Source organism: Phodopus roborovskii, unplaced genomic scaffold (genome assembly GCF_943737965.1).
Source record: "Phodopus roborovskii unplaced genomic scaffold, PHOROB, whole genome shotgun sequence".
Lineage (NCBI taxonomy): Eukaryota > Metazoa > Chordata > Mammalia > Rodentia > Cricetidae > Phodopus > Phodopus roborovskii.
The window spans coordinates 230,005-256,925 of NW_026126524.1; the positions used below are offsets into that span (position 1 = coordinate 230,005).

A 26,921-nucleotide genomic window follows, 5' to 3' on the forward strand; every position below is an offset into this window, starting at 1 on the left:
TGCCCAGCTATGAGGGAGGTGTGGCCTGAAGGACAAATGTCCACAGGTCCTGACTGAACCTTCAAATTCCCTAAAAGTGTTTATTTTATCAAGGTCAATATCATTGTGCTTCTATGTCATCCAGGGACATATTAATCTGAGCTCCTGACATGCAGATTCCCGATTCTTGTCCCTGCTCATTTACCTGCTTCACTTGGTCATAGAAGTGGTCTTAGCACAGTGCCAAGTGCTGTCTCTGGTACCCTAGATTGTGGTATTCTTACAGAGGAAAAAGACATATTAGAGAAGCTTCTTTCCTTTCGGGAGTGTGAGCGCTAGCACTGCCGGTCCACAGAAGAAAATAATGAATCATTGTATGTTACTTATTAAATAAGGAATCTGTAAGCAGAGGCACATAGGGGAAAAGGTCATGTGTCAAACAAGTGCCCTAGCTAGCAGAACCTTTGTGTCCCCTGAGGGCAGGGATGCAGCATTCCTTTCAGGGTCTGCAGTGGTCTGTCCACAAGGTTCTTTAGGATCAGAATTACTGCAAGTAACAAGCATCTGAGTTCCTGAGGCCCCTGCCAATGAGAACAAAAGGCTCAGCAGAAGACAGTAAATGTATGAAGGCTTTGTAGCATAGCCAGAAATGGCAAGCAGCTAAGATGGGTGGAGGTCTTCTGACATCAGAGATACCCCTGCACTATGACCAGAAAGCATGGAATACAAATTTGAGGGTCCATAGTAGCAGTGTTCAGCCTAGAGAATCTTCCACAAAACTGGTAGAAATATTAATTTAATTTTTGTGTGCATGTATGTAAAAGTAAAGCCAGTTTAGTATTATTATGTTTTGAGACAGGGTCTCAAACATATACTCATAGACATCTCCCTGCCTCTTGAGTGCTGGGATTAAAGGCATGCACCACCATACTCAGCAGTCTAGTATCATTTTCTAAAGTGACTATAATGTACCCTGCTACCTCTGATGCCACTCTAGCCATTTGAGTATCTGTCTGGGTATGGGCCATACAGGAACAAGGATAGAATGTTCATGATATGTTAATCATAAAAATAAAAGTCTGAGCAGGGTGGTGGTGACACACACACCTCTAATCCTAGCAATCAAGATACAGAGCCATGCAGATATCTGAATTCGGGGCCAGCCTGGTCTACAGAGTGAATTCCAGGACAGGCAGGGCTACACAAAGAAACCCTGTCTCAAAAACAAAAACAAAAAAGTTATGAGCCTGAGCCCATTGGCAGTAGAATAATCAATAGTGCACACAGTGCTTACATGGAGATACCAGCAATTAAGGCACAATTAACTTTGGACTACAATTAAAAAAAAAAAAAAGATTCATGAAGCTCACCAGCAAAACAATGAGAAGACTGTTAAAACCAGGCTAGTCTCAAACTCACAGAGATCTGCTTGCCTCTGCCTCCCTTTTAATCCTCTGCTGGGATTAAAAGTATGCACCACCACTGCCCAGCTGCCTTTTCTTTTTCTTGATTGATCAGTCAGCCATCTGTTCTGGTTGTTTCCCTGCCTGGATGCTTTTCCTGAACCTGATCCTAGCTTCTCCATAGGCCAATGACTGCCCCTGGCCTGTTAGAGGGGAGTGAGTCCTGAAGCAATGGAGGGTCAAGGCTCTCCCAGATTCCCATGAGTCTTTCCTCTGCCAATTGGCCATTTTTGGATTATTTTTTCTCCTAGGCAAGCAAAGCTCTTCAAAGTCAGGCTTCCCTGTTTCAATCTCAAGAGTTTCTTATTCATCTCCAGGCTTTTCCTAGGTAGTGACTCTACCCTGGTGATGTTACCCTCCCTTGATAGTACTTTTGGCACTGTTTCCTTCCCTTAATGTACTGATCCTGCAGGTACCCCCACTGTAGTCACTGGGGAATGGGCTAGGGCTCAGGATCTCCTTGGAGCACCATGCCAAAAGGTTTTCCCCTGAAAGACCCACAGAGCGATACCCCAAATCACTCACGAGAAGCTGTCTTGATGCAAACTGAATGAGATCTTGTTTATTCCAAGTGCACTGGGGTCCACAGTCATACGCCACACTGGGGTAGAGGATTGAGGACCCCAAGTGCAGAATTGAGACAACTTTTATAGGGTTTACAACAAAAGCCACACATGGTAAACCAATCATCTCATAGCATCATGAGTCCGTGCGGTGCGGGGCAATCAATTTAAAACATTTTATAGTTTTTAGACCAATCATTTTAAATCATCCAAGCCCGCACTTTATAGACCAATCAGCTTTCTCTAGTCCCGGAGGTCTGCATTTGCCTGGCCTCCTAGACCTTTTGCCTATTTACTGGCAGAGGACAGGGTCTGGAATTTAAGTTATTTAGGGCTTTTTAGATAGTATTTTTAAACTTCTAGCTTTCTGGGGTCATTGGAGAATTAGGCTTTATTTTTCCATCCTTATACCCCAACTCCAAATCAGGACAGGGCTACAGAAGCAAGGCCCTTGGGGACCACTGACAATGCGGGCAGAAAGACTGTAAGTCCAAAGTCACAGGCATTATCTGCACATCACAAAACTGTGGTTACTGTGGATGCTCTTTCTTTGCATGCATGTCCTCAACGACCTGGGAACACACTGAAGGAAAGTTGTCATGGGATAAGGGAGCTTGTGGGAGCACCGCTGAAGTTTCCAGCTAACTATGAATGTTCCCATAGATTCCCTCCTGCAAAGGCCTCATATCCAGTATCCTGAGATCCGGTGGAAAGTCTAGTCCATTCCTTGTTTTGCTTATCTGGACGGAGGGCATATTGAGTCCTTGTGGGTCACCTTGCCCCTCCTTCTGGTGCAAAGGCCCCGCCTTCAGCAGGGCGGCACCGCCCCTCTAGGGGCCCCAGTCTCTCCGTTCGGCCCGCCCACGTGAGCCTGCGCGTTTGGTAGCTCAGTCGGAAGCTGGAAGTGATCACTGCTGAGGGTCCTCCACACCGTGGATCTGGTTTTGGCACGCTGCTGGAGCTGGGACTGTCGGATTGTGGATGGCGGCGGCTGCGGAGCCGGGGGCCCGGACTTGGCCGGACAGCAGTTCCCCACGTCTCGGTAGCCCGGCCGGCAGCCCGGTACTGGGCATCTCAGGCCGCGCACGCCCGGGGTCAGGGCCAGAGCGGACTGGTAGAGCTATTGGCCCTGCAGCGCCCGGCCACATCTTCCGCAAGGTGACACTCACCAAGCCCACCTTTTGCCATCTCTGCTCGGACTTCATATGGGGACTAGCCGGCTTCCTGTGCGAAGGTGAGAGTCCACCCTACGTCCTGAGGCCGCTCCCAGCCTCCTCCTTGGGCACTGCCGTGACCTTTGAGCCCTGTCCCTCTTGGCAGGGGCCTTAGACAGTCTCTTGTTTGAAAAAGATCACCTATAGAGGTGATGCCTGCTTCTAGGGATAGAACGGTGTCACGAGTCTGGCCCCTCTTGGCCTGGGATCTCAGGATTTCCTAGTGTAAGGTGGAGACAGAGTCGCCATAGTGCAATGGTTGGAATCCAACGGAGTTGCAAGAGGCAAGGTGGGTGTTGAGTCAGTTGCTTGGCCTGGTTACAGAGATGTGAAGGTAGGACTGAGACCTTAGGCAGTGGGAGTCCCTCTGGTATTCTGTGTCTGGCCTCCTAAGCCACAAGTGGGCAAACAGGGCTGGTCTGAACCATAGGTCTTGGTCATTCTTGTCCCGAGTGCAGGCTGATGCACAGAAGGACTAAATGCTGCTTTGCTCAGGCTCAGCTGCTTGAAGAGTCAGACCCAGCCTTCTTTACAGATGTGGCATGTCCTGACACAGCTCCCACCAGCTGCCAAGCTGGCTGGGCAGGGCAGGGCAGGGCAGAGGATGGCACCTCTTCCCCTGCTCCTCAGGTAATTCTGTGTCTGGCACTCTTTGTGTTCTTCTTCTTGTGAGGAGGCAGGCCCTGAGACCCACAGCCCAAGTCTGTGAGGGGCATCTGGGCTTTGACAGTATGTCCTGACCAGGGACTGAGGAGGGACCATTTAAGGAATATCTGTCCTGCTCAGGGAGACAGGCTTGTGCTCTGGGCAGTATCACTGAGGCCATATCTCCTCACACAGGCGTGCCTTTTGCTAGTGGTGATGTCTGGTTGTCATGGCCCCTCAGGGCTACTAGTGACATAGGAGTGGTCACCTGGTCTTCTCCATCAGATCAGAAATATACTGCCCTACTTGCCCTTTTGGAACACTGAGATGAAGGCTGTGATGTGTGCATTGACTTAGCTGCTAGTCTGAAGCTATACCTCAGGACCTACAAGGGTGGCATAGGCAGGGCTTCAGGTAGAAGGGTAGCTCTCTGACTCACTTTATGGGTGAAAGTCACAGAAAGCAAAACTTCCATTCTAAGTCTAATCTTGGTAGTAGAGGTAGACCTACAGGTCAGAGGTCAGAGGCTACAGCTAGGATTTCTGTAAAATTGAGAGATAATGAAAGTAGGACTTGAAGTCTAAGGATAGACTCCTGATACCCCTTGTAAATATGACCCCTGTGGAGTCAGGAAACACAAGCAAAATCTGGTATATAGCAGCTTGAGAGTCTGGTCCTCAGGCAAGGGTGCAAAGCCCCTTCTAGGCAGCTTTGTGGGAAGTGGGCTGAGACCCCAGAAGATCTCTTCACAAAGGTATGGGTAGAGCTCTTCTACCTGCAGAAGCATGTAAGGTGTTCTGCACACAACAGGCAAGACAGTACAGGGTAGAGTAAATGGAGTGCCTGGGGAAGACTCCTGTTGGGTCATTACTTTCTCATCTGCTTTTTTCACCAGCTCAATCTAGTCTCCTTCCAATAGTTTTCTTTGGAACATCCCATGGAAAGTTTTTATTTGTCCCCTTTTAGGACAGAGGTGTAACCTCCTCCACAGTATCCCGCCTGTGGAGTCCAGCCCAGGCACCTCACTCACTTGTCCTCCCCCAGCTCTGATAATGTTATACAGGCTTATATCCCCTCTTATGTATCTCCAGGTTTGTTTCACTGCTGAAATTCTATTTGTGCTGACACAAATCCCCCCTTCCCAACCAGGTAGAGGTGTGTGTGTGTGTGTGTGTGTGTGTGTGTGTGTGTGTGTGTGTGTGTGTTTAAGTCCTGAGCTCCTCCCACAGCTGTTTATGTACACTCTGCCTTTGGAAACTCTCTTTGCTCTTCTATTGGCCTCAGAGACAAGGGAGTTCTGAGTCAGTGTGAGGGTCATGGGCCATTCCCAAGACAGCAATGCACAGTCAGCTCCAACCATGGTCACACTGTGGCATCTGGCCCTTGGACTCTTGAGGATGGTGTTACTGCATGTTACCATACTGACAGAGACCACAGGAATGGCATCCCTGCCACTAAGTGGCCCAAAAATAGGGTACCACACTGGCTCAGCTCAAGAACTTCGTCCATCGGCTCTGGCTGACTGGCCTCTTTATGATGAGATCTTAGCCCTATTGTGGAATCCTGCTGCCTTGATATGCTGACAAAGGCTGAATCTTAGGACCTTTCACCTCCTTAGTGTATGGGGCTGCTTAGCAAGGTGGGCTGACTCACAGCTCTCTTCCTGCAGTCTGCAACTTCATGTCCCATGAGAAGTGCCTGAAGCAGGTGAAGACGCCGTGCACAAGCATCGCTCCAAGCCTAGTACGGGTGAGTGTGAGGGCAGTGCACATGGCTCTCATGGGCTTATATGCTGACCTCTAGCTGTCCTTTGTATTGTCAATTTAGCCACATCATAGTTAGGAAGCAAAGGGCAGAGTTCTGCTCACATTCAGAAGGAAGGAGCCATTGATGAGCTAAACACCCTGAGTGGATCTCTAGGGAATTATATTGAGAAAAGTCAGTGTCAAAGGGCACATACTTGTCTATGGAACACTCTGAATGAGGAAGCCAGAGGAGCACAGATCAGAGGTTCAAGATAAGAAAGTGGATGTGGCTGCAAAAGGGCCAAATGAAGGGTCCTGGAGGCTGGGTACTTTGCTTGGACTGCATACACTCTCAGTGATCTGGCTATGACACTGACCAGTTTTTAAAATTGTTAACATTGGAAAATGGGTAAAGACCACAGGGGATCTCTGGATTGTTTCTCACAAGTGTGCATAAACCCTTAGAGGTTGTAAAAAACCTCAGAGTCTTGGAGTTGGTTTGGCTATTGACCTTCTGCCACAGGGCTCTGGATAGGGTAGTGAGGCTCCTAGCAGGGCACAGAGACTTTCGTTCTGTGAGTGATGGTAGTGGTGACAGCAGCATAGTGACAGTTGTTCAAACAGGTGAGCATGATGGCCTCACTTCCCATATCTGCATTCACAAGGCCAGTTCACTGGTAGCTCTTTTGCTCTGCACTAGCAGGCAGGTCCTGCCTCCCAGCAGTGAGGAGAGGAGACGTAGATAGGGGGTGTGATGAGGCACCACAGTAAGCAGAGGTTGAAGCTGATAACTGTACTTAACACTGTCATCTTTCTTTTAACATTGCTGCTTGATGGATACTTGATTACTAGGTGTGAGTACAAAAATCTAAGAATGCTGGCTGCTGTCATCTCACGATGCTATGCTTGCCAGAGTGGTACCCTTGTGAACATGTTGAAGCTATAGCTATATTTTAAATATCATTTTAAGATCTCAATGTTTTATTATTTTTACTTGAAAATCAAAATGAATAGTAGTATGATTTCAAAAAATCTCAGAGAATGTAAAAATCGTCTTCCTGACATATATACTACCCTTCTAGTGTACAGTCTTTCTAGTCTGCTAATTGAGTGTTTTTTAAGTCTTAAGATCTTACCCCTACAATCTGCTTTCTTGGGAAGGCAGCTTACCGTCACATGTTCACAGTCACTGTGATTGTCTCCAAGAGGGCAGATCTGGGGGGAGTTGGAGGCTCCTGAATCTAACAAGGCAGGTGCCTGGTAGTTGACAGTCTTGTTGGACTATGGAGTAAGGAATGGATGTCAGGTGGACTTCCATTACCTGTGCTTACTCTACTATAGTTGTGAAGTTACAGAGTCCTTTCTCTGCTCACATGTCCCACAGTCAGCCAGGCTAGTATAGATGGATTGAGGTAGGCACTCTGAAGTGGACCTGAGCTACAGATCTGAGAAGGTGAAGGAGGAAATGAGATGACCCCCTCTGTCCAAGCAGTTATCAGCAGGTGATGCTGGGCCAGTTCACAGGGCTACCAGAGATAAGGGTACAGAAGTAGGCGGGCCCAAATCTGAGGATTGCTCTGCCCCAATAGGTTCCTGTAGCCCACTGCTTTGGCTCCCTTGGGCTCTACAAGCGCAAGTTCTGTGTGGTCTGCCGCAAGAGCCTGGAGGTTCCTGCGCTCCGCTGTGAAGGTACCATTGGACTTATGGTCCCTTTTGGAATTGAACCTATTGCTCAAGGGGCCTGGTCTTTGCTGCTCTGGGTAGCCCAGCTCTCCTCTACCTGTAGTTTGTCAAGTGCATGGGTAGTAGGCTCAGGCTAATCTTGGGGCCTCCAACAGTAGGAGCCTCTACAAAAAGCAATCAGTCTAAAAGATGATTCAGGATGGCAGGGATTGGGGTTGGAGCCAGTGAGGAGAGGGCAGGGGTATGGCAAGAGGCCCCTAACCTTGCCTGCCCCCCAGTGTGTGAGCTGCACGTTCACCTCGACTGTGTGCCCTTCGCCTGCAGCGACTGTCGTCAGTGCCACCATGATGGACAGCAGGATTATGTGAGTGTACAAGTATTGGGGTAGGTTTGGTAGTGGTTGGGTGCCTAAACTTCTGACTGCCCCCCATTCCCAGGACACATATCACCACCACTGGCGGGAGGGAAACCTGCCTTCTGGTGCACGATGTGAGGTCTGTAGGAAGACTTGTGGTTCCTCAGATGTGCTGGCTGGTGTACGCTGCGAGTGGTGTGGTATACAGGTGGGCATGGGGATGGGGTGGATGGGGCCTTAGGTGTGGGACAAAAGAGCTGAAGCTGTCAGGTAGGGGTGGGATGTATGATGGGGTGGGGGAGTTCCTTTCTTTCAAATTGTCTACATCCTATTGCTTACTGGGTTGTGGAGTAACACCTCTGGCTTTGCGCACCATCTAGATAGGTGCTTAGCCTGGTGGATATGGACTTGGCTAGCTTTCTGCCCAGAGCACCAGATTCATACCTGTATCCCACCAGGCCCACTCAGTGTGCTCCACAGCACTCACACTCGAGTGTACATTTGGGCGTCTACGCTCCTTGGTGCTGCCTCCTTCATGTGTGCGCCTGCTGTCCCGAAACTTCAGCAAGATGCACTGCTTCCGCATCCCTGAGACCATTGCCCTGGAACTTGGTAAGGCAGAGAGGTGGCACTGGGGTGAACCCTGTCTAGGCCAGGCACTGAATTCAAGGACTTTGTTTATCTTGCAGGTGATGGGGGCGATGGCCTAGATGCAAGTGCTGCCACAGGCATAGGCAGAGAGATGCTGACAGCTACAGAATCCAGTAAGTATCCCACTTAGCTGTCACTCTGTCCTGCCTAGTTCCAGGCCCCCAAGATTCTCAGCTGCTCCCCTCTGGCCTAGCCAAACAGATCCTGAAGATCTTTGATGGCAACGACTCCATGAGGAAAAATCAGTTTCGCCTGGTTACAGTTTCCCGCCTGGCTCGGAATGAGGAAGTGATGGTAAGAATGAGCCTGTGCACAGAGGTACACACCACCTTACCTGGAGCCCTCTGTTTACCTGACCCTTCATATCTTGCCCCCTTCTCAGTTGGATTCCCCATACCTGCCCCTGTCCCCTTAACCTCCATACCAGGTTCTCTGTTCACCTGGCCCCACATTCTTGGCTCTATCCTCTACAGGAGGCAGCACTTCGGGCCTACTATATCAATGAGGATCCTAGGGACTTCCAGCTGCAGGCACTGCCCCTAACCATAATGTCTGGGGCTACTGAGGAAGAGGCTAGCAAAGGCTCTGGGCCCCAGGAGTCAATGCCTGAGGCCTGGGTCATCAGGTCTCTACCTCGTGCCCAGGAGATCCTCAAGATCTATCCTGGCTGGCTCAAGTAAGACTCAAAGCACAGGCTCTGATGAGGGAGGGTTAGGGTGAAGACCCAAAGCCCAAACTTTGAGCCTGTTTCCCCCCACAGGGTTGGTGTGGCCTATGTGTCCATCCGTGTGGACTCACAGAGTACAGCACGGTCTGTGGTTCAAGAGATTCTCCCACTGCTTGGTCGACAGGTATGTACACTGTCCATTCCCACCCAACTTTGGCATCACCTGTCCAAAGGGCCAAGCTACTATTCCTCTGAATGTCTTGTGGATATAGGAGTTCTGTCCTAGGCCTAATGTTTTTCGCCCATGCTGTGTAGGTTGAGGATCAGGAGAGATTCCAGCTGATTGAGGTGCTCATGAGCAGCAGACAAGGTAAGTGGGCTGCATTTTTTCAGATTCTTTTATGCAGTAGGTTTGGGTCTGCTGCTCTGGGAGGCCTACCAGTACACTGGGACTAGACTGTGCCCTTCTGATCAGTGCCACCTAGATTCACTTTCATCCCCACATGCCCCAGAGGCTCAGAGAAGCTGTTTGTGGAAGGGAGGAACCCAGTGCTGACATGCTGTGTCACTCAATCCTACAGTTCAAAGGACAGTGCTAATGGATGAGGAACTTCTGCTAGACCGACTCTGGGACATCCGACAGGTCAGTGGGTATAAACAACACTTCTAGGGAACTGCCAGCCCTTAGCCATGGCCTATAGGAGAATGCCACAGAAGCTGTCCACTCACCTGCCACTTGCAGAGGAACATTTCTCAGATACTATATCCTTCCCAATCATCAGCTGATATTTCTGGCTGGCAGTAACCTCTATAACATGTCACTTATGTCTAGCTGGGATGCCTTGAGTCTCAAGAGTATCCCAGTTAGTCCCCTCAAGAGCTAAGTGGGGAGATGGAGAGATGTTGCTGGCACTGCTGCCCAGCATTCCCCATTCCTGTTCTTCCTATAGACATCTGTGCGCCAGGTGAGCCAGACGCGGTTCTACGTGGCTGAGAGCAGGGCCATGGCCCCACATGTCTCACTGTTCGTGGGTGGTCTGCCACCTGGTTTGTCCCCCCAGGATTACAGCAACCTGCTGCATGAGGCCATGGCCACTAAAGGTGTGACCTTGGGCTATCCAGGGCTCTGGCTGGGAGAGGGTCCTGACTGGGCAAGGGGCTATGGTGCCAAGCCTAAGTTCTCTTGCCTCTTCATGCACCATCTGAAGCCCATGCTCAGTTCCCACCCCAGGCCAGCCAATATGGCCCTCACTGAGAGGCTTCTGGTTTCCTAAAATACTTATTTAGTGTAATCTTCTTCTAGGGGGAGTCCCTGTACATTCAGGAGTCAGGGACCTTGTTTGAGAATAGGGCATGAGCAATTCCCAGGGGGCTGACCCCAATGGATGGGTCAGGGCTACTTGGGTGGGCTGTACTCTGGATGTAGATGCCCTTAGAAGGGAGGCTGGTCCCAGATTGGGAGATCAGGTCCAGTCCTCAATATGCCACACTGACTGCAAACTGTCTATGCAGCTGCTGTGGTGTCTGTGAGTCACGTCTACTCCTTACAAGGTGAGCTGATGTCTGGTGGATATTCCTGGAGTGGGATGGAAAAACCTGCCCTTTACTTACTCCCTTCTCTAGATCCACATGCCTGGAATCATCCCTTGGTTTTCTTTGCTGGTTCACATCTGTTGCTTTTGTTATAATATGGCTGAGATTAGCTATTTTTCCCAATCTTTGTCCTTTCTGGGCCAGCATCTTTTACTGGGGAAGAAAGGTTTCAGATACATTGCCATCCTTCTTGGCATGTGAACCCAGGATACTGAGAGATCATGCTGTGTTCATAGTACTAGAATTGGGTGTGTGGTTGGTCAGGGAAATGAGCCTCTTTACCCACTGCTGGGTCCTGAATTCAGCCTGCTTTCTGTGGGAAGAGTGGCCCCTTAACTGTGGATGCATGCTACCCAGCTGACATGAGCTGGCTGTGGTCAGAGCTGAGGCTGGGACTGATAGCTAAGACTTTCCTGGGTGCCTGATTGGCATGGTACACAGGAGAGATTTTGTGGGTGTGACATCTTGGGGTGGGTTTCATAGGATAGACTCCAGCCTGAATACCATTTCAGTAAGATGCACAATATATCCTTCCTTAGACACTTGGGGGCAGGATACACAGGATTCCTCACTGAGTACCCTATGGCTGGGGTACATAGAACACTTACCCTGAGCTTTTTGGCTCACCTGTGGCAGGTGCAGTAATTCTGGATGTCACCTGCTTCGCAGAGGCTGAGCGGCTATACATGCTGGCCAGGGACACAGCAGTGCATGGCCGGCCACTAACTGCACTAGTGCTTCCAGATGTGCTGGTAAGTTGTTAGAACTCTGTGACCAGCTTAATGCCCCAGGACCATGACCTCATTGCCAGATGGCTGGTACATGCCACATTGGCCTAACTTATATCACCCAAAAGATTGGGGTCAGAGTCAGTGCTTGTCCAAAGTTTCTGAATGAGTGAGACATGATGCTTAGGACCAAGGCTGGTGGGCTGGAGAGATGGCTCAGAGGTTAAGAGCCATTAGAGAGCCTGAGTTCAATTTCCAGCAACCACAGGGTATCTCACAATCATCTCTAATGATATCTGGTGCCCTCTTCAGCTATGCAGGCATACATGCTTGCAGAACACTGTACATAATAAATCTTAAAAAAAAATGAAAAAAGGACCAAGGTTGGTTTCACATTAGAAATGGTGATCTTCTAACTTATTGGGATTACCACAAAACACAGCTCCACCCCACTTAAGGCCAGAGTGTGTTGTGACAAATGTGTCTACATGCTGCCAGGCCCTATCCTTTGAGTATGATGCTGACCCCAGGTGGTCCTGTGCCTAGGGTTATTTTTGGCCAGTAGGTGGAGCTCCCTTACTACAGGTACCACTCATGACCTGGCAATGGCTGGGAAGACATATACCCAGATGGCAACAGAGAGCAGAGGAGTTGCATGTGAAGAGTGCCAGAAGGGTTTATGCCTGGGCCCCACAAAGTTCTCGCAGGTGTCCATAGCTTTCTTGTACTCTGAGCCCTGATCTTGACCATACTCAATTCTAGGAGCAACAGAATTCAAGTGGAATGAGTTTGGGAGACTGATAGGTTCAGGAGGTACCTACTGGTCCCTCCTACCCACTGGTCCTGCCCTGGAAGTAGCTGTTACCAATGCCTCAGGATATAAGGTTCCCAATATGTTTAACCAGGCACTGTCCTCACTAGCTCTGTGGCAGAAGCATGAGGCCATACTCAGTTTCTGTTTTCTATCTGCTGCCTGTCCTGGGACAAGTGAGTAAGTGTTGAGTGCAGGCAGCTCTGCCCATCCAGTGGATACCCCATCTCAAGTATATCCTTGTCAGGCATAATGCAGCCCCTGTGCTGCTGTCTATGCTGTGTCTGTACTTGGCTTGTGTGTCTCCTTTTACCCAACAAGTGGGACCTGAACTGCCTACTGTGTCTAAGGACTATCTTTTGGCATTATGTATAGGAAGATTGATTTTGTCCCCATTGTAAACTGAGCCCTTTGGCTGCCATGTGGCAAGTGGGACATGGAAGCTGCTGACTTCCAAAGGGTATTTGGTAGTTTGCAAGGGCCATGCCTCACTCCAGCTGGCTAGTGGTGGACTTGTGGCTTCATGGGTAGGAATGGTCCCTTAACATATGTCATAGTGGGTATGTCCCTGGCATTTGATCTTAGAGCTCCAAGCAGCTATAGTGGTACTGTCAAGGGAAAAGATATTATAAGAGGTCTGTAATGAGTTGGAGATAAGTGCCTCAAGAAGAACTATGGCTTAGGAGGCTTGGAATGTGAAGCTGGACATTGCTTGGCAGTCCCTATGTGGGACCTTGACTTCAACATAATTCAGTCCCCCACTTCTCAGCACACGAAGCTGCCTCCTGACTGCTGCCCCCTCCTCGTGTTTGTGAACCCAAAGAGTGGGGGCCTCAAGGGCCGAGAACTGCTCTGCAGTTTCCGGAAGCTACTGAATCCACACCAGGTCTTTGAATTGACCAACGGGGGCCCTCTTCCTGGGTGAGTCTGGAGTTTTCTGGCTAGTAGAAACTTCAAATGGGACTGCTGGAATCATTGAATTTTCTATGTGGCCAGAGATGGACATCTGAAAAGGGCTGCCCAGGGCAAGTCTTGGCCTGGGTAGCCAGGAGGTAGTGGCAGAACAATGTCTCCCACACAGGTTCCACCTTTTCTCTCAGGTGCCCTGTTTTCGGGTACTGGTGTGTGGTGGAGATGGCACCGTGGGCTGGGTGCTCGCTGCCCTGGAGGAGACAAGGCGCCATCTGGCCTGCCCAGAGCCATCTGTGGCCATCCTGCCCTTGGGTACAGGTGGGCTTAGCCATCAGCTTGAAGGATGGGGTCTCAGGGCTGTACCTACTATGAGTTTTGCTAGGGATTTATGGTGGTATGTGGATTATGCTGTCTTTCATGCTTCCTAGGGAATGACCTTGGCCGGGTCCTCCGTTGGGGGGCAGGCTATAGTGGTGAGGACCCATTCTCTGTGCTGGTGTCTGTGGATGAGGCTGATGCTGTGCTCATGGATCGCTGGACAATCCTGCTGGATGCTCATGAGACTGATAGTGCAGAGAATGGTGTGGTAGACACGGAGCCTCCCAAGGTACCAGTGTGACACCTGCTTGGATCTTACAATTGACTCCCCTTTTGCTGATGTGCATCTTTCCTCCTGAGGCACAGCAGGAACTTTCTAACTCAAGCCTGTGGGGTTGTGGGGTTCTGCCTTCTTTAGGGGTGTTGTGGCATTTAAGCAGAGAAATTACTAGGAAAGGGCATTGGTGACAACAGAGTTAGGGATGGCTGGCACTCAGGAGTGGCTGGCCAGCATTCTGGTTATGCCCTGTCTCCAGATTGTTCAAATGAGTAACTACTGTGGCATTGGTATCGATGCGGAGCTCAGCCTAGACTTCCACCAGGCACGTGAGGAGGAGCCTGGCAAATTCACAAGCAGGTACTAGTAGGGCAGGACTGGGTACTGGGTCACTTACAGCAGCCAGCAGCTTTTACCTGGTAATGCAGGGCACCTACCTCCCGTGTGCAGGTTCCACAACAAGGGTGTATATGTGCGGGTCGGGCTGCAGAAGATCAGCCACTCTCGAAGCCTACACAAGGAGATCCGGCTGCAGGTGGAGCAGCAGGAGGTGGAATTACCCAATATTGAGGGTCTCATCTTTATCAACATCCCCAGGTGCTGGGGCTGGGCTCTCAGAGACTCTGCAGTTTGGGCCAGGCGCTAGGTCTGTGTCTGGTCTGTGCTTAACTTTGTATTTTAATCTTTTGGGGGCAGCTGGGGCTCAGGGGCTGACCTGTGGGGCTCTGACAGCGACTCAAGGTTTGAGAAGCCACGCATAGACGACGGGCTGTTGGAGGTAGTGGGTGTAACAGGTGTCGTGCACATGGTGAGCACTGGCAGGCTGGTGGGCAAGCCCTGTGATAACCCTTGGGCCCCACTAGCCAGCTCAGCTTTTGTCTTGCCCAGGGCCAGGTCCAGGGTGGGCTGCGCTCTGGAATCCGCATTGCCCAGGGCTCCTACTTCCGTGTTACACTCCTCAAGGCTACTCCAGTACAAGTGGATGGTGAGCCCTGGATTCAGGCCCCAGGGCACATGATCATCTCTGCTACTGCCCCTAAGGTATGTTGGCAAGGCTGAGTGAGAGCAGAGGTAAGATGGGTCAGGGTTAGGGCCCATAGGCTGATGCTATCTAGTAGCCAAGGCCAGGTGGGTCTAAGCTTTGGCTTTCTGGGACTCCAGGTGTCATGAGGTCCTGGTTAAAAAATGGCTCTTTGAAGCCATTCCCCTCTTTTGTGGAATAGAGCTAAGTATTCACTGGCCCAGAGCTATCACTGACCCTCCATCCCTGCCTTGGAACAGGTCCACATGCTGAGGAAAGCCAAGCAGAAGCCCAGGAAGACTGGCAACATCAGAGATACCCGAGTGGACACCTTGCCTGTTCCTGAGAGCAACCCTTAATAGAAAGAGGAGCCAAGATGAAGGGTCTCAACCACCTAGCCCCCCCTTGTCTTTGGTTCTTTTCCAAGTCACACATTGACTGGCCAACAAATGGACTTAGCTATACCACTGACCATAGCATCTTCATGGGTCTTGGGATGTTTCCATCCCTCATCCTTATCCAGTGTTATGTGCAAACTTAGGAGCAGGTAGGTAATGGCCATTGCTCATTCTGCCACAGTACTGGTCTATATGACTTGGGCATGAGGCTCTGGCTAGCCTGTCTTCTGCATAAGACTGGTCCTCATGAGGTAAGTGGAGCTGGTTCTGATAGGCACACTCCTTCCTTTGAAACCTCTCTTAGAGCCCTTTGGGCCCAACACTTCCTGATGCAGTCCATCCAGGTGGGCCCTCTGATCTTACTTTAGTTCTTTCAAAGCAGCTATCCCTGTTAGGCCCTGGCCTAGCAGATGTAAAAAGCTGCTTGTTCCTACTGCCCCCATTGGGTGAGTGTGGCATCCTCAAGTCCCCTGGGATTGTCATGAGACAGCATTTTGGGCTGAAGATATTAGTTGCAAAGTCTTATCCAGCTGGTGGCCCTGAGCTGAAAAGCTGTACCCAGGAAGGGGAAATCTTCATCTACCCTAAGGTTAGTTAAGTATAAGTGTCACAGCTGGAGTGTGTGCCAGGCCCTGAGTGTCCCTTCTCATCCCTGGAATGGGCACCTAATGCCCAGAAGAGATCAGAACAGGGCCAGGTAGTACCTGGTTGAAGAATGTGTAAATAATAACATCTGCTATTATGGAGTGGCTAAAACTCCCTTAGACTCAACTTATAGCACTTTATATACATGCTGTTTGCCAGCCCGCAGCCCTTCTTTATAGATGGAGAGCTTCTACTCTGGCTTCTACACAAACCAAGGCAGCTCTGGTGGCCAGGACTTGCTGGGGGTATCAGGGTCACTTCCATGTACCCAAGAATTTGTCACACCTCAGACCCCAGAGGGTCTGTGTAGCTAAGCCTCGTGGTGCATGCCTGTAATTCATTTCTTGGAGGCTGAAGCAAGTTCAAGACCTGACTGGCTGTAGAGCTAAAGCCCCTCTTGAAAAGTAAAAAGACCGGGGGGAGGAGGGGGGGAACACGGACACAACCCAGGATGGGGAGGACCTATGTGTAAAGTGTCTTGTGATGCTTACCCCCACAAACAAAAACAAACAAATAGGTCTTGATCCTTCTGCTATCATTGGGCTTGTGCTACTCTCAGAAGTGGCTATGGTGTTAACCAGGGGATCTACCTGGCTGGCAGCTTCATAGGGACCATTGTGCCACCTCTTCACCTGCTTCTGCCAAAAGTGCATACAAGTGCATCAGATAGCCATTTGTGTTCTCAGCATAGATGTCCCTCATGTTTACATCATTTTCTATGTTCAGAGAAATTGTGATGTAGTTTTTATTTCAATCTGTAGGAGCTGTTTGTAAATTATGGTCATTGTAGCATGTCCTCTGTATTTAAGTGAGATTGTCCCTTTGTGGAGTGTGTCCTGTCTCTGTGTGTAATTTATCACTACCTGAATGTGATCTAACTTATATCTGGGCCAAATACATTGTGGGCTTTGCTGTCCTGTAGCTGCCTCTTGTCTTTGTCCAACAACTGGGATAAACTGTTAGTCCCACCCACCAGGGGATCTACCTGGCTGGCAGCTTCATACTTCATGAGGATGTGAGCCAGACAGCAATTTCTCAGCCTGACTTAGCCCAGGCTCAACTGCCCAAAGGTTCTGAGCAGAAGGGTGGCCTGTGTGGCCACATGCAGGTCACAGCAAGGAAAAGGGGTGGTCTTCTAATCTTGGCTGGGCACTACTGCCTCTAACAAGACCTCAAGCCCCAAGCAGCTTATTCAGGTTAGTCAGACAGGTAAATTCTTCTGGCAGTGCTGGGGGTAGGGGGTAAAGAGGATAGTAAATGGGTAAAAGCAATAAAATTGTTCCCATGAAACCCCTCACTGCAAAATGTGAACAATGCTCATACGCTTGAAATAGATCTTGATATTTCACAATATATACAATACTCAGGCCAGTAAAACCATAGCCCCAGGGTCACAACACTTCTACCTGGAATGGGCAGATGTAGCTCCCTTGGCATTAGCAGGGGGCAGGCAAGAGCTGAGACTGAGACTCAGGTTCACTCTGGCCTGGTTGAGGGTGCTCTGGCCGGAGGTCCCATAGAACTTGAAGGCCTGCCAGAGCAAGGCGCACAAGGAGACGGAGCAGCAGGAAGGCAAAGGGCACTGCAATCTGCATGAGGTGGAAGATGGCTGTGCTGAACCGGCTCAGCAGGCAGGTGGCAGCAAAGGCCAGCAGGCTTGCACAGGGGTATAGTGCAAGCTTGGCAAACATGAAAGCATGCTCCTGCCCACCAAATCGCACAGCTGGCTGCAGTGTTTCTGTCTGATGCAGCAGGGCTGCAGTCCAGATGGCAAACTGGAAGATGCTGGCAAAGAAGATGATGGCACAGCTGACCCGCACACGCTCAAGTTCATCACGGGGTTGTCGGGCAAAAGCTGAGGTCTGTTGGTAGGCCAGAGGGAGGCCACCCACAAAGGCCAGTGACAGTATGTTGAGTAACCCCATGGTCTGTGTAGTCTTCCGGACATGCAGGAAGAGTGAATGGTGGGCAAACCAGAGCAGACCCACTGTGGCGAAGGAGCCGAAGTATGCCAGGAATTGTGGCCCATATGCACCCAGGGCAGCCACAAGGCTGCCATTGAATTTCTCTTGTACATCCTTGGGATCTGGAACGTTGTCTTCACTGGGAAGTATGAACAGATGGCATTTGTAATAGCCTCCCAAAGATGGCAGGACCAGAGGGGGTAGACCAAGCATCATAAGTGAATATGAATGACGTGTGATCTTTAGCACACAAATGTTCCCTATGTGCTACTTACATATTAAACAGTTACCACTCTTCTTCACTAAAACTGCAAATTTAACCAGTCCTGTATATTCTCTGTCAACTGGTGGCAGCCAGGAGTTGACAGTTAGTTCTGGTTCATTGGCCAGGCTAGCCTTCTGAGAGTAGGACACCTATATAAGGAGAGCCCCCACAGCTATCCTGAATTTTGCAGGCTGTATTGGAGCATAGAGTCTAGGGATGGGGACCCATCACCTGGACATAAATGACAGCACACCCAAGTATCCACTGCTTTCTCCAAATCAGCCAGAAGGAGGGACATAGGTGAGGGCAGAAGAGAAGAGCCTGAGGACTGTAATATGAGGTAAGACTCCAGGCAGGAGGAGGTGGCAGCCTTTTCTTGGCTAGAATTTCCTGCCCTAACCATGGCCTCTTAAATGTGAGTCCTTAAGCTCTAGCTGCAGAATGGAAACAAAAGGAGATTGTTTTGCAATGTTCTTTAAATCTAAGGCCTGAGGAAATCAGGTACATAAGAATTCGCAAATTATAGTAGAAAAAACCTACTCAAAACTATCAGAATCAGTGTCAGATACAACATCTAAAACCAGAGTTGTAACATGTTTAATAAGAATGCAATGGAGGAACCATAGGCTAGAGGAGGTCAAGAGGCTTAACAGGGAAAAAAAAAAAAAAAAAGCCCAGCAGTGGGGAGACACGGAAATAAGTGAGCACCCAAACTAGAGCTCCAGCAGTACTGTATCAGAGGAGCTGATGGAAGAGGATATATATATAGTATGGAAGAGGATAAGGCCTGAGGGAGCTGCCTGAGTACAAGGTAGCCTTGGAAAAGTTACTCTCACTAGTATCTGCGCTTTCAGGCTGAGAGCAACTGGATGGGAGACCTTTAGGGAAGAGGAGCCTACATGAACCTGCTGATACTAGGTAATACCTTTCTGGAGTTCCTAAGGACAAGACTCTCAAAGACATAGCACCTGGAAGATGTGCCAAAGCAGCAGAGTTGGGGTCCTCACCAGATGTCCAAGATGAGGAGTGTGGCCACAATGGCATAGACACCGTCGCTGAAAGCTTCCACTCGCTCTTTGCTGAGAGGTGCATGCAGATCAATACTGAAGGGCTCCACATTGTGAGCTGGAGACTCCCTGTGGCCTACAGACATGCCAAGAGAAAGAACTAGCTTAGGTGGGGGGACTGTCAGGCCAATGTGGCTATCACTGCCCTCTTCTCCAAGGGACCAGGAATATACAGGCCAGGAGGGGAAATAATGCAAAGATGTTTAAGGGGCAGGAAGCAGTCAGGGCCCAGCAAACTCACCACCTGAGCTGAGCCCAGAAGGGCAAGCCCTGAGCCATCACACACTGATGCCTTGTTCCCACTCAGAGATCCTTGGGAGTAGCCTGAAATCCAGCTTATTGTAGTACTGTGCATGGCCACCTACCCATGAGCTTGTCTTTGCACCAGGTGGTAGCCTTGCTGATATGAGGGAGGAAGATGACAGTCACCATCAGCACATAAGACTGCAAAAAGAAATAATAGGTCAGTGAATAGGGGCTGCTCACACCTGAAGTCTGTTCCCAGACTTCTGCCACAGATGGAGGGGCAGCAGGAACAACAAAGGAAAAGCCAGAGAACTGCCCTTTATGGTAGTAAACTGTGTAAGGGCACAATCCCAAAAGGAAGGACTATCATAAAGGGGATGTAAATACCAGCCATGTACTTTCTGAGTTTTGGAGAATTTAGTATCCCAAATACATGTAGAGTGGAAACAGGTTAACAACAAAAGGTAAGCATTCAACTAAGATATTAATGGGAATAGACTTAAAAGATACTTCACTTGAGACCTCTCCAGTCAAGGTCTGCTTCACTAGATGTTTCCCATACACAGTTCTGTTCTAGTTTAAAGTCTTTTGAGTTCTCTGGATCCCACCCACACAAAAAGTTAACCTCTCAAGGCTTTAAGGATGGCATCTGCAGCACTCACATCTGTTTAAAATCTGTAATATTCCTGAAAAGCTTATCAAACATTCATTAATTTTTACTCATTTAAATTACATTCATTACTCATTTTTTGTTTATATGCATGTGTCAGAGTGCTTATGCCCGTTACCAAACGTAAAATAACTAGCATTTGTTACTTTCCACAATTCTTAAAATACTTTGGTTTAAAATTCAATGTACTTTCACAGTACTTAAGTTGACCCTGGTCAAGCCAGCTTCTACAATCTGCTCTGAAAAAAAATTGTTTCAGCATCGCCTGTTCTTCTTCCTGTTAGCGAGCCTTGATTTTTTTTGACTGTGCTAAGACTTCCTCTCAGATTCCCAGTACTCACCAAGGGGAAAAAGAAGAGGGAAAAGACAGCTGCAACAAAACACAGTGCTGGGCCACGGAGGACTAGGCGCAAGATGTGTCGTCGGGACTGGGCCCTGTGTGTAGAACACTGGATCTGTGGATTTAGCAGGTGTGGGAAGTGGAAAGCATACCCCACAATCAGTGCCTGTGGTTAAAACAGAACAAAAACAAACAAATAAAACAGGCTATAGGGCAACATCAGCAGGTAGAGAGAGCATCAGTTAACCTTTGAGCCAACATACACATTTTTAGGGATTAGGAGTAGGAGGGTCCCTTCTTGATAGCCTCCTACCCTGGGATGTTCTGAGAGGCTGGGGTCAAGAAGAAGGCAGAAACTCTCATCCTATTCTGAGACTGAAGCCCTGGGCATGCCACATCCTGGATGTATTTATGGGTAAGACTGGGCTACTAGAGATATAGATCAGGATATTGCACATAGCCTACATACCCCATGGCAAAAACATATCCATATCCTATGTTCCTACCTGCACAGATCCAATGGCAATCACACACATGCAGAACAGGAAGATACCCAGGGGCACATCAGGGAACGTCACCATTAGAGAAAACTGTCAAAAGAACCCCCAAATCCCCCCAAAGGCTATCAGAGCTAGGCTCTGGGTGGTATATAATGAGCTTCCCTGTTTCTGTACTGAGCACTGAGAAGAAATCTGCCCTAGTGTGGGAACAATGGTATGGGGCAAGGCGTGGATATATTCAGCTCTCCAACAGAGAAATTCCATTCACTGCTTTATGGCTTTCAAGCCAGTATCACTAACCTCATGTATAATCCCTCAGATCTGAATTATCTGCATTATAGCCTTGTATACAACAGCCTATATTAGAATTTAAAACACTTGTTCATCTGCTAGTGGGGGCTATGGAGAGAGGCAAGTGGGAACAAGGGGCACCAGGACACTCTCAGTGGCCTCTGCCTCCAGTAGCCCTACACTCCTTCCTCTACTCAGCCCCAACCACTAGTTCCCTAGAACTCTTTCCCCTCTCTAATTTGTAGTCCAGATCTTGAACCTGCATTTCTGAGGACTGCCACACACAGATGTGTTCAGTGAGGTGTGCAGGGAAATTATCTTTACTCACTGTGTAGGGTAGAAGGGTGATGGTCATCATACAGGCCTGTAGTGAAAGGAAAGGAGGAAGGTCACTGTCACCAGGAAGTCTGGAGAGTAAGAGGCACTCCAGGAAAGCAGTAATATATCTATAGCAATTGTGGAGCTAAACCCAAGAAGCCTGTGCCCCTGTCCTGGACAGACTGACCCCATAGGCTATCTGAGGAGCTTCGAGGAATGGACAGAATCCAGACAATGGGGACCCATACCTTGTCCTACCTTTCAGGAGGGCTAAATCATACCTAAACACCAATAACTCACCAGGTTGAACAAGGCAAGTGTATCATCTATTTTCCCAACAACCTGGAACAATCTAAAGTTAGGAAAAAGAGAAGATGGGCCATCAATCAAATATGGCTCCAATAATATTAAAATTAAAATATACTTCCCACAGTCTTTTCTAATTAAAATATCATTGAAGATGTCACTTTTGATCAAATTTAAGATACTATTAGTGGGACTAATGAGAAAACTTAGTAGGCAAAGGTTCCTATTAAGTCTGAGAACCTGTGATCTCTGGACCCACATGACAGGAGAGAGAACCCAATCTTACAAGCTATCCTTTGATTTTGACACACACACACACACACACACACACACACACACACAAAATAAAATTAAACTTTAAAACATATAAATACTACCTAGCCTATGAAAATCAGAACACTCAGTAGCTCATGTGGGGAAGCATGTATCTTTTCCACACATTCTTCCCATTATTTTGAAGGAACAGTTTACAGAAATCACTTACAGTCTTTTCATAGAAAGCCTTGAGGAAGACTTCTGCACAAAGGTTGGGGATTTTAACTGTCCAGGGAGGTTCTGCTAAGGACAAGACTAGTAGGGTGGGTGGCTGTAGCTACCTGTCCTATGAGCTTTGTCCAGCCACACTTAATGGGAATCAGTCTCTGGGGAAATGGAGCTAGAGTTCTATTATGCAATACACTTGTTTTTTATTCATTATGTCTAAAATCCATTTTGAAGAAAGGATATATCCTTTTCTCAGTTTTTTCCCCAAAGATTTCATACACTTCACTGTTGGAAGTTGTTATTTAACAAAGAGATGGTTTTATATGGAGATAGTATAATATAAATAAAAAGCAAAATGGAGCACCCTCCTTCATGGAAATGAGCACAGGTTGCCAAGAATCCTGAAGCTTACTCTAATGCCTGGGCCCTACAATAGGGTTGCCTCCAATGGTCTTTGACTGTGCCTCAGGGTACCACCATCTCTTGGACTGGATTCAGCTGAACTGGCATTATCACTCTAGAAGCTACCTCTAGCTCATGTCAGTGACATAGGCTCATTTGGGATGAAGTCTTAATATGCCAAATAGAAGGGGCTGCAACCCCAGGGATAGCAGTTCTACTGCCTACTTGCTGGTACTAAGACCATATGTCTAAGTGAGCACACAAAGCAGGATATAGAACATATCTACAAAGTTACTCACAGGCTCCTTGGGCCTCAGAACCCTGCTGTTGATGTTTTTCATAGTGGATGTGGCCCTTTGATGAATGAACCATGATGCTGGTATAGGGAAGGTTGGCTAAAGCTACAGGCACCCACCAGACTGTGAGCCTCTTGGACATTCCATAAACAAGGAAGACCAAAAAGATAAAGCCTGCCTAATTCTTGAAATAGAAAGGCCATCTATCAGCATCATCTTGCTGAGAACAAGTGTGTAATGTTAAACATTTTTCTGCACTTTTAAATGTACTTTTAAAGAGCAGTGAGCTGGATGCATGCCTTTAATCCCAGCATTTAGGAGGCAGAGGCAGGCAGGCAGGTTTTCTAGATAGTCTCTCTGTCTCTGTCTGTCTGTCTGTCTGTCTGTCTATCTGTCTGTCTGTCTGTCTCTCTCTCTCTCTCTCTCTCTCTCTCTCACACACACACACACAGAGCAGTGACTCTTAACTAGGATCTGTGGATTTTTTGCACCAAGCATTGTCTAAAGAGTATTTTCTTTGAATATGCTGATCTTCAGCCAGGAATGCAACACCATCATGCCCATTTCTGCCCAAGGAAGCCTCCTGTCTCTCCTGTAAATCCTGTAAATCTCCTGTAAATCATGACAATGAGAACTTACCTGGTATGTGCTGCCCATGCCACAGTTACAATTAGAAATGTCATCAGGTAGACTGCAATCCTGGTTGCTAGAAGTTTCTGTATACTTTTGTCAAATTGCTGTATGGAAAGAAGACTTCTATTAAAACAAAGTAACACATGTGACCCAACAATGGTCATTTCAACAACAAGACTTACCCTAATGCACAGCAAGACATTTATCAAGGTTCCCAGCCTCAAAGTATACAGTCCATGTCTGCTCCTGATCTAACCACACTTATCCCACCTCCACTCATAAAGGTATCTTTTGCAGGCAGTTTTCCTAAAGCAATAGATTCCTTGGGTGTCACAAGCTGACACCATCACCTTAAGTGGATAAAGGTTCTGGCTATCAGCTAAGTTGCTGTCAAGGAGAGTGTTAAACAGCTAAACAGTCATAGTATAAGGGATACAAAGGAGAAAAGGCATCCAGCCTTTTTAGAGTACCATTAATTGCCTTCTAAAGTGTTCACTTCAGGGTTTAAGTTCAAACATGTGAATTCTTGAGGCACAGAGACATCTAGGCTATAGCAAGTTTAGATTTAGTATAGCCACGGGGAAGGACACCTCTAAATATCCCCAGTGAGATTACAAGCAGAATGGGTTGGCCATAGACACCCCTCAAAAGGGCTCAAAACAGAAACCAGTGTACTGAAAAGAAACCTCTTACCTCTGAAAATGTGATAAGGGAGCTTTATACCTTTTAAACATATTCAGAGAAACTGACTGGTTTATTGGCTTCATTAGATCTTCTTATGCAAGTAACCCTTTGGATCAGTGACTTGAAATTTCAAAATCATACTTCAAATGCTTTCACAAACATTTATTTGTTTGTATGTTTTTATTTTTTCTCTCTGCTCTCCCTCCCACCAGTGCAGGGGATGGAACTCAGGGCCTCATACATACAATGCAAGTGTCCCCACCACTAAGCTATACTCTCATATCTCTTTTCACTTTTGGGTTGTTTTTGTTTGTTGTTGAGACTGAGTTTCCTTGTGTTAAGTTCTGTCACTCCTGTAACTTACTTTGTAGACCAGGTTGGACTTGAACAGAGATCCATCTGCCTCTGTGAGTGCTGGAATTAAAGGTTTTTGTTTGTTTGTTTTTGAGTTAGGGTCTCTCTACAATAATCCGGGTTGTCCTGGAACTCATTATGTAGACCCGCCTAACCTCAAATTCACAGAAATTCACCTGTCTCTGTGTCCCAAGTGCTGGGGTTAAAGGCACCTAACTTCCACACCTGGCCTCTCCTTTTTATTTTGAGACAGGGCCTAAATTGCTCATGCTGGCATTGAATTGGAAACCTTTTGCCTCAACCTCCAGAGCAGCTATTGATCACAGGCAATTTGCCACCGGGTCTGGAAGTTAAGTCTTCTATTTAAAAATTGGGCAGAAGCCAGGCATGGTGCCACAAACCGTTAATTCTGCACTTGAGATGCAGAGGCAGGCAGATCTCTGAGTTTGAGGCCAGCCTGGTCTACACAGTGAGTTCCAACACAGCCAGGACAACTTACATAAAGAGACCCTGTCTCAAAAAACAACAAATTTTAAAATTTCAGTACCAGGGATGAAAACTACAGACTCATTCATGCAGGCTAGGTAAACTCTCTACCACTAAGTATCTTCTCAGTATGCTTTTATATTTTATTTAAGTTTTTTGAAACATGTTCTCAATACGTAGCCTTGACTAGTCTGGAGCTTGTAATGTAGACAGGCCACTAGCAGGCACTTTCTCATCAGAACAGCTTTAAGCACAGAACAAGTATAGTCTGATGCTCAGGTCTCTAAAGTTTAACTTTTGTTGTAACTATAGTTCAAAAGAAAAAACCTCAGTAGTTTTGGGGCCTCCCCAAACATCTACTTCAGCTTGCAGGGATGGCAAGATCACATCTCATTGTTGTGGGGCCAGCTAAGTAGAGCTGCTGCAACCTACCTCCTTGAGGATTGTATGGTGGCATGCCAATCACATGGATGAAACAAAAAAAGGCACTTCAGTGCTGTCCAACTCTCAAAGTTGCTTCACTGAAGCTCTACATGTTGTTGACTCAGAAAAAATAAAAAAATCCCATAAAGTTGGATACAAATGGAATCACTTTTAAATGGTTCTTTGCTACCCACTCAGAACTGTTTTGTGGGGTGGACATGCTTCCTTTTGTCTCAGTGGAGGATATGCTACCTGTCCACCTAGCTAGAAATAGTCTTTGCAGGACCCCCACCACCACCTACTCTAAGTACATATCCTGCTAGGAGGAAACACAAATGTCCTGCCCTCTCAATAAATACCCTGCCTTGGGCTCTGCTGCCTACAGATTGGGGGGTTGGCTCCCCAAGTCCTGATTGGGTTTTCTTATTGGCTCACTGTATAAATCAGTCTGTTCCTGTTACCTGTTCTGGTGAGATCTCTGTGTGGGTCACAGGCAGGATCTAAAGGAATAAAGACAAAAAATAACCAAGAGATACTTTTTGGGCTGTGGATCCCCAGAGGCAGAGGTATGTGAGCTCTTGACAATTGCTGTGCAACCCCACCTTCATGAAGGGCTTGGGCATCTGAGGCTGCTGTATGTAGAAAGCAGGGTGGGTTTGAGATGGGCCCATCACTGACCATGACAGTAGCAATGATGGAGAGCAGAGCATCACTGAAGCCCAGCATGCGGTGGGAGTTCTGGGTCCCCTCCTCATTTCTCCCGTATTGGTATGATTCTCCCTCGGAATCCACTGACTGCTCCTGGGGCCTAGACATGGTGGGGCCACTGAGTAGTCACACCAGCCTGGGAAGAAGTGTAGCTCTCAGCATATCAGTTGGATGTCCCAGGTGGCCAACCTTGTGGACTTTGGTCATTTCAATGAAGAAACAAGGGCTAGGTATGGAGACAAAGAAAGACATTTCACAAGGTAGCCCCATCAGATTCCAGCCACAGGCTAGGAGTATCAGCATTAGACTCATCAGTGAGTTCTGTGATTGGGATGATACATTCTCAGTCTCAGTGGGAAAGCACTGATGATACAGGGTAGTAGCTCAGCATACCATGGTACCAAGGAAGGCCTGCGATCTGACTCCAAGTTTCCCCTACAAGCTGCTTTATCAGGGTTGAGCATGTCTCCTGACTAAAGATAATGTTGCTGAGAGCTGTAACTACTTTAGCTCACAGCAGGGTCTGGGATATTTTTAAGTTGTTCAGAAACAATTCTGGGTAGAAAAATGAGATGCCAGCTGAACCATTCTCTGGGGAGGAGAGATATTTGTGACCCATGAGCAAAGGACTAAAGTACAGCCTTGGAACCCATCTGTATTCTACACTGAACCCAGTGGAAGGACATTGAAAACCACTCAGTACCTATAGAATAAGGAAGGAAGGGCCACAGGGAAGTGTTTTCAAAGTCCCCACTTGAAATCATGGGAGAGAAGATAGGAGTGTGTCAAGGATGGCCAGAAGGATGAAGCTGTGACC

General features: G+C 48.0%; 2 protein-coding genes across 5 annotated transcripts; one reads left to right on the forward strand and one right to left on the reverse strand.

Annotated features, from left to right (window-relative positions):
• Window positions 1–2,890: 2,890 nt before the first annotated feature.
• On the forward strand, window positions 2,891–16,086 carry Dgkq (diacylglycerol kinase theta). Of its 3 annotated transcripts, XM_051198041.1 has the most exons (24): window positions 2,891–3,239; window positions 5,534–5,613; window positions 7,199–7,298; window positions 7,571–7,656; window positions 7,730–7,855; window positions 8,106–8,259; window positions 8,337–8,411; window positions 8,492–8,592; window positions 8,772–8,974; window positions 9,059–9,149; window positions 9,281–9,335; window positions 9,547–9,608; window positions 9,916–9,930; window positions 10,027–10,066; window positions 10,478–10,516; window positions 11,195–11,310; window positions 12,852–13,018; window positions 13,179–13,327; window positions 13,438–13,616; window positions 13,864–13,964; window positions 14,055–14,201; window positions 14,301–14,412; window positions 14,493–14,645; window positions 14,886–16,086. In XM_051198041.1, the coding sequence occupies exons 1-24, from the start codon at window positions 2,987–2,989 to the stop codon at window positions 14,982–14,984; spliced, it is 2,703 nt and encodes a 900-aa protein (XP_051053998.1). In that variant the 5' UTR covers window positions 2,891–2,986; the 3' UTR covers window positions 14,985–16,086. The 3 variants fall into 3 exon arrangements, with proteins under 3 accessions (XP_051053998.1, XP_051053996.1, XP_051053997.1); XM_051198039.1 differs by having other exon boundaries at window positions 2,892–3,239; window positions 9,916–10,066; XM_051198040.1 differs by having other exon boundaries at window positions 2,893–3,239; window positions 9,916–10,066; window positions 12,867–13,018.
• A 902-nt stretch (window positions 16,087–16,988) lies between these two features.
• On the reverse strand, window positions 16,989–26,330 carry Tmem175 (transmembrane protein 175). 2 transcript variants are annotated; one of them, XM_051198043.1, is made up of 10 exons: window positions 26,075–26,330; window positions 25,858–25,896; window positions 23,456–23,553; window positions 21,630–21,681; window positions 21,340–21,375; window positions 20,727–20,810; window positions 20,222–20,386; window positions 19,330–19,408; window positions 18,905–19,040; window positions 16,989–17,771 (listed from the first exon to the last, which is right to left on the reverse strand). In XM_051198043.1, the coding sequence occupies exons 1-10, from the start codon at window positions 26,210–26,212 to the stop codon at window positions 17,105–17,107; spliced, it is 1,494 nt and encodes a 497-aa protein (XP_051054000.1). In that variant the 5' UTR covers window positions 26,213–26,330; the 3' UTR covers window positions 16,989–17,104. The 2 variants fall into 2 exon arrangements, with proteins under 2 accessions (XP_051054000.1, XP_051054001.1); XM_051198044.1 differs by lacking the exon at window positions 20,727–20,810.
• Between the last annotated feature and the right edge of the window lie 591 nt (window positions 26,331–26,921).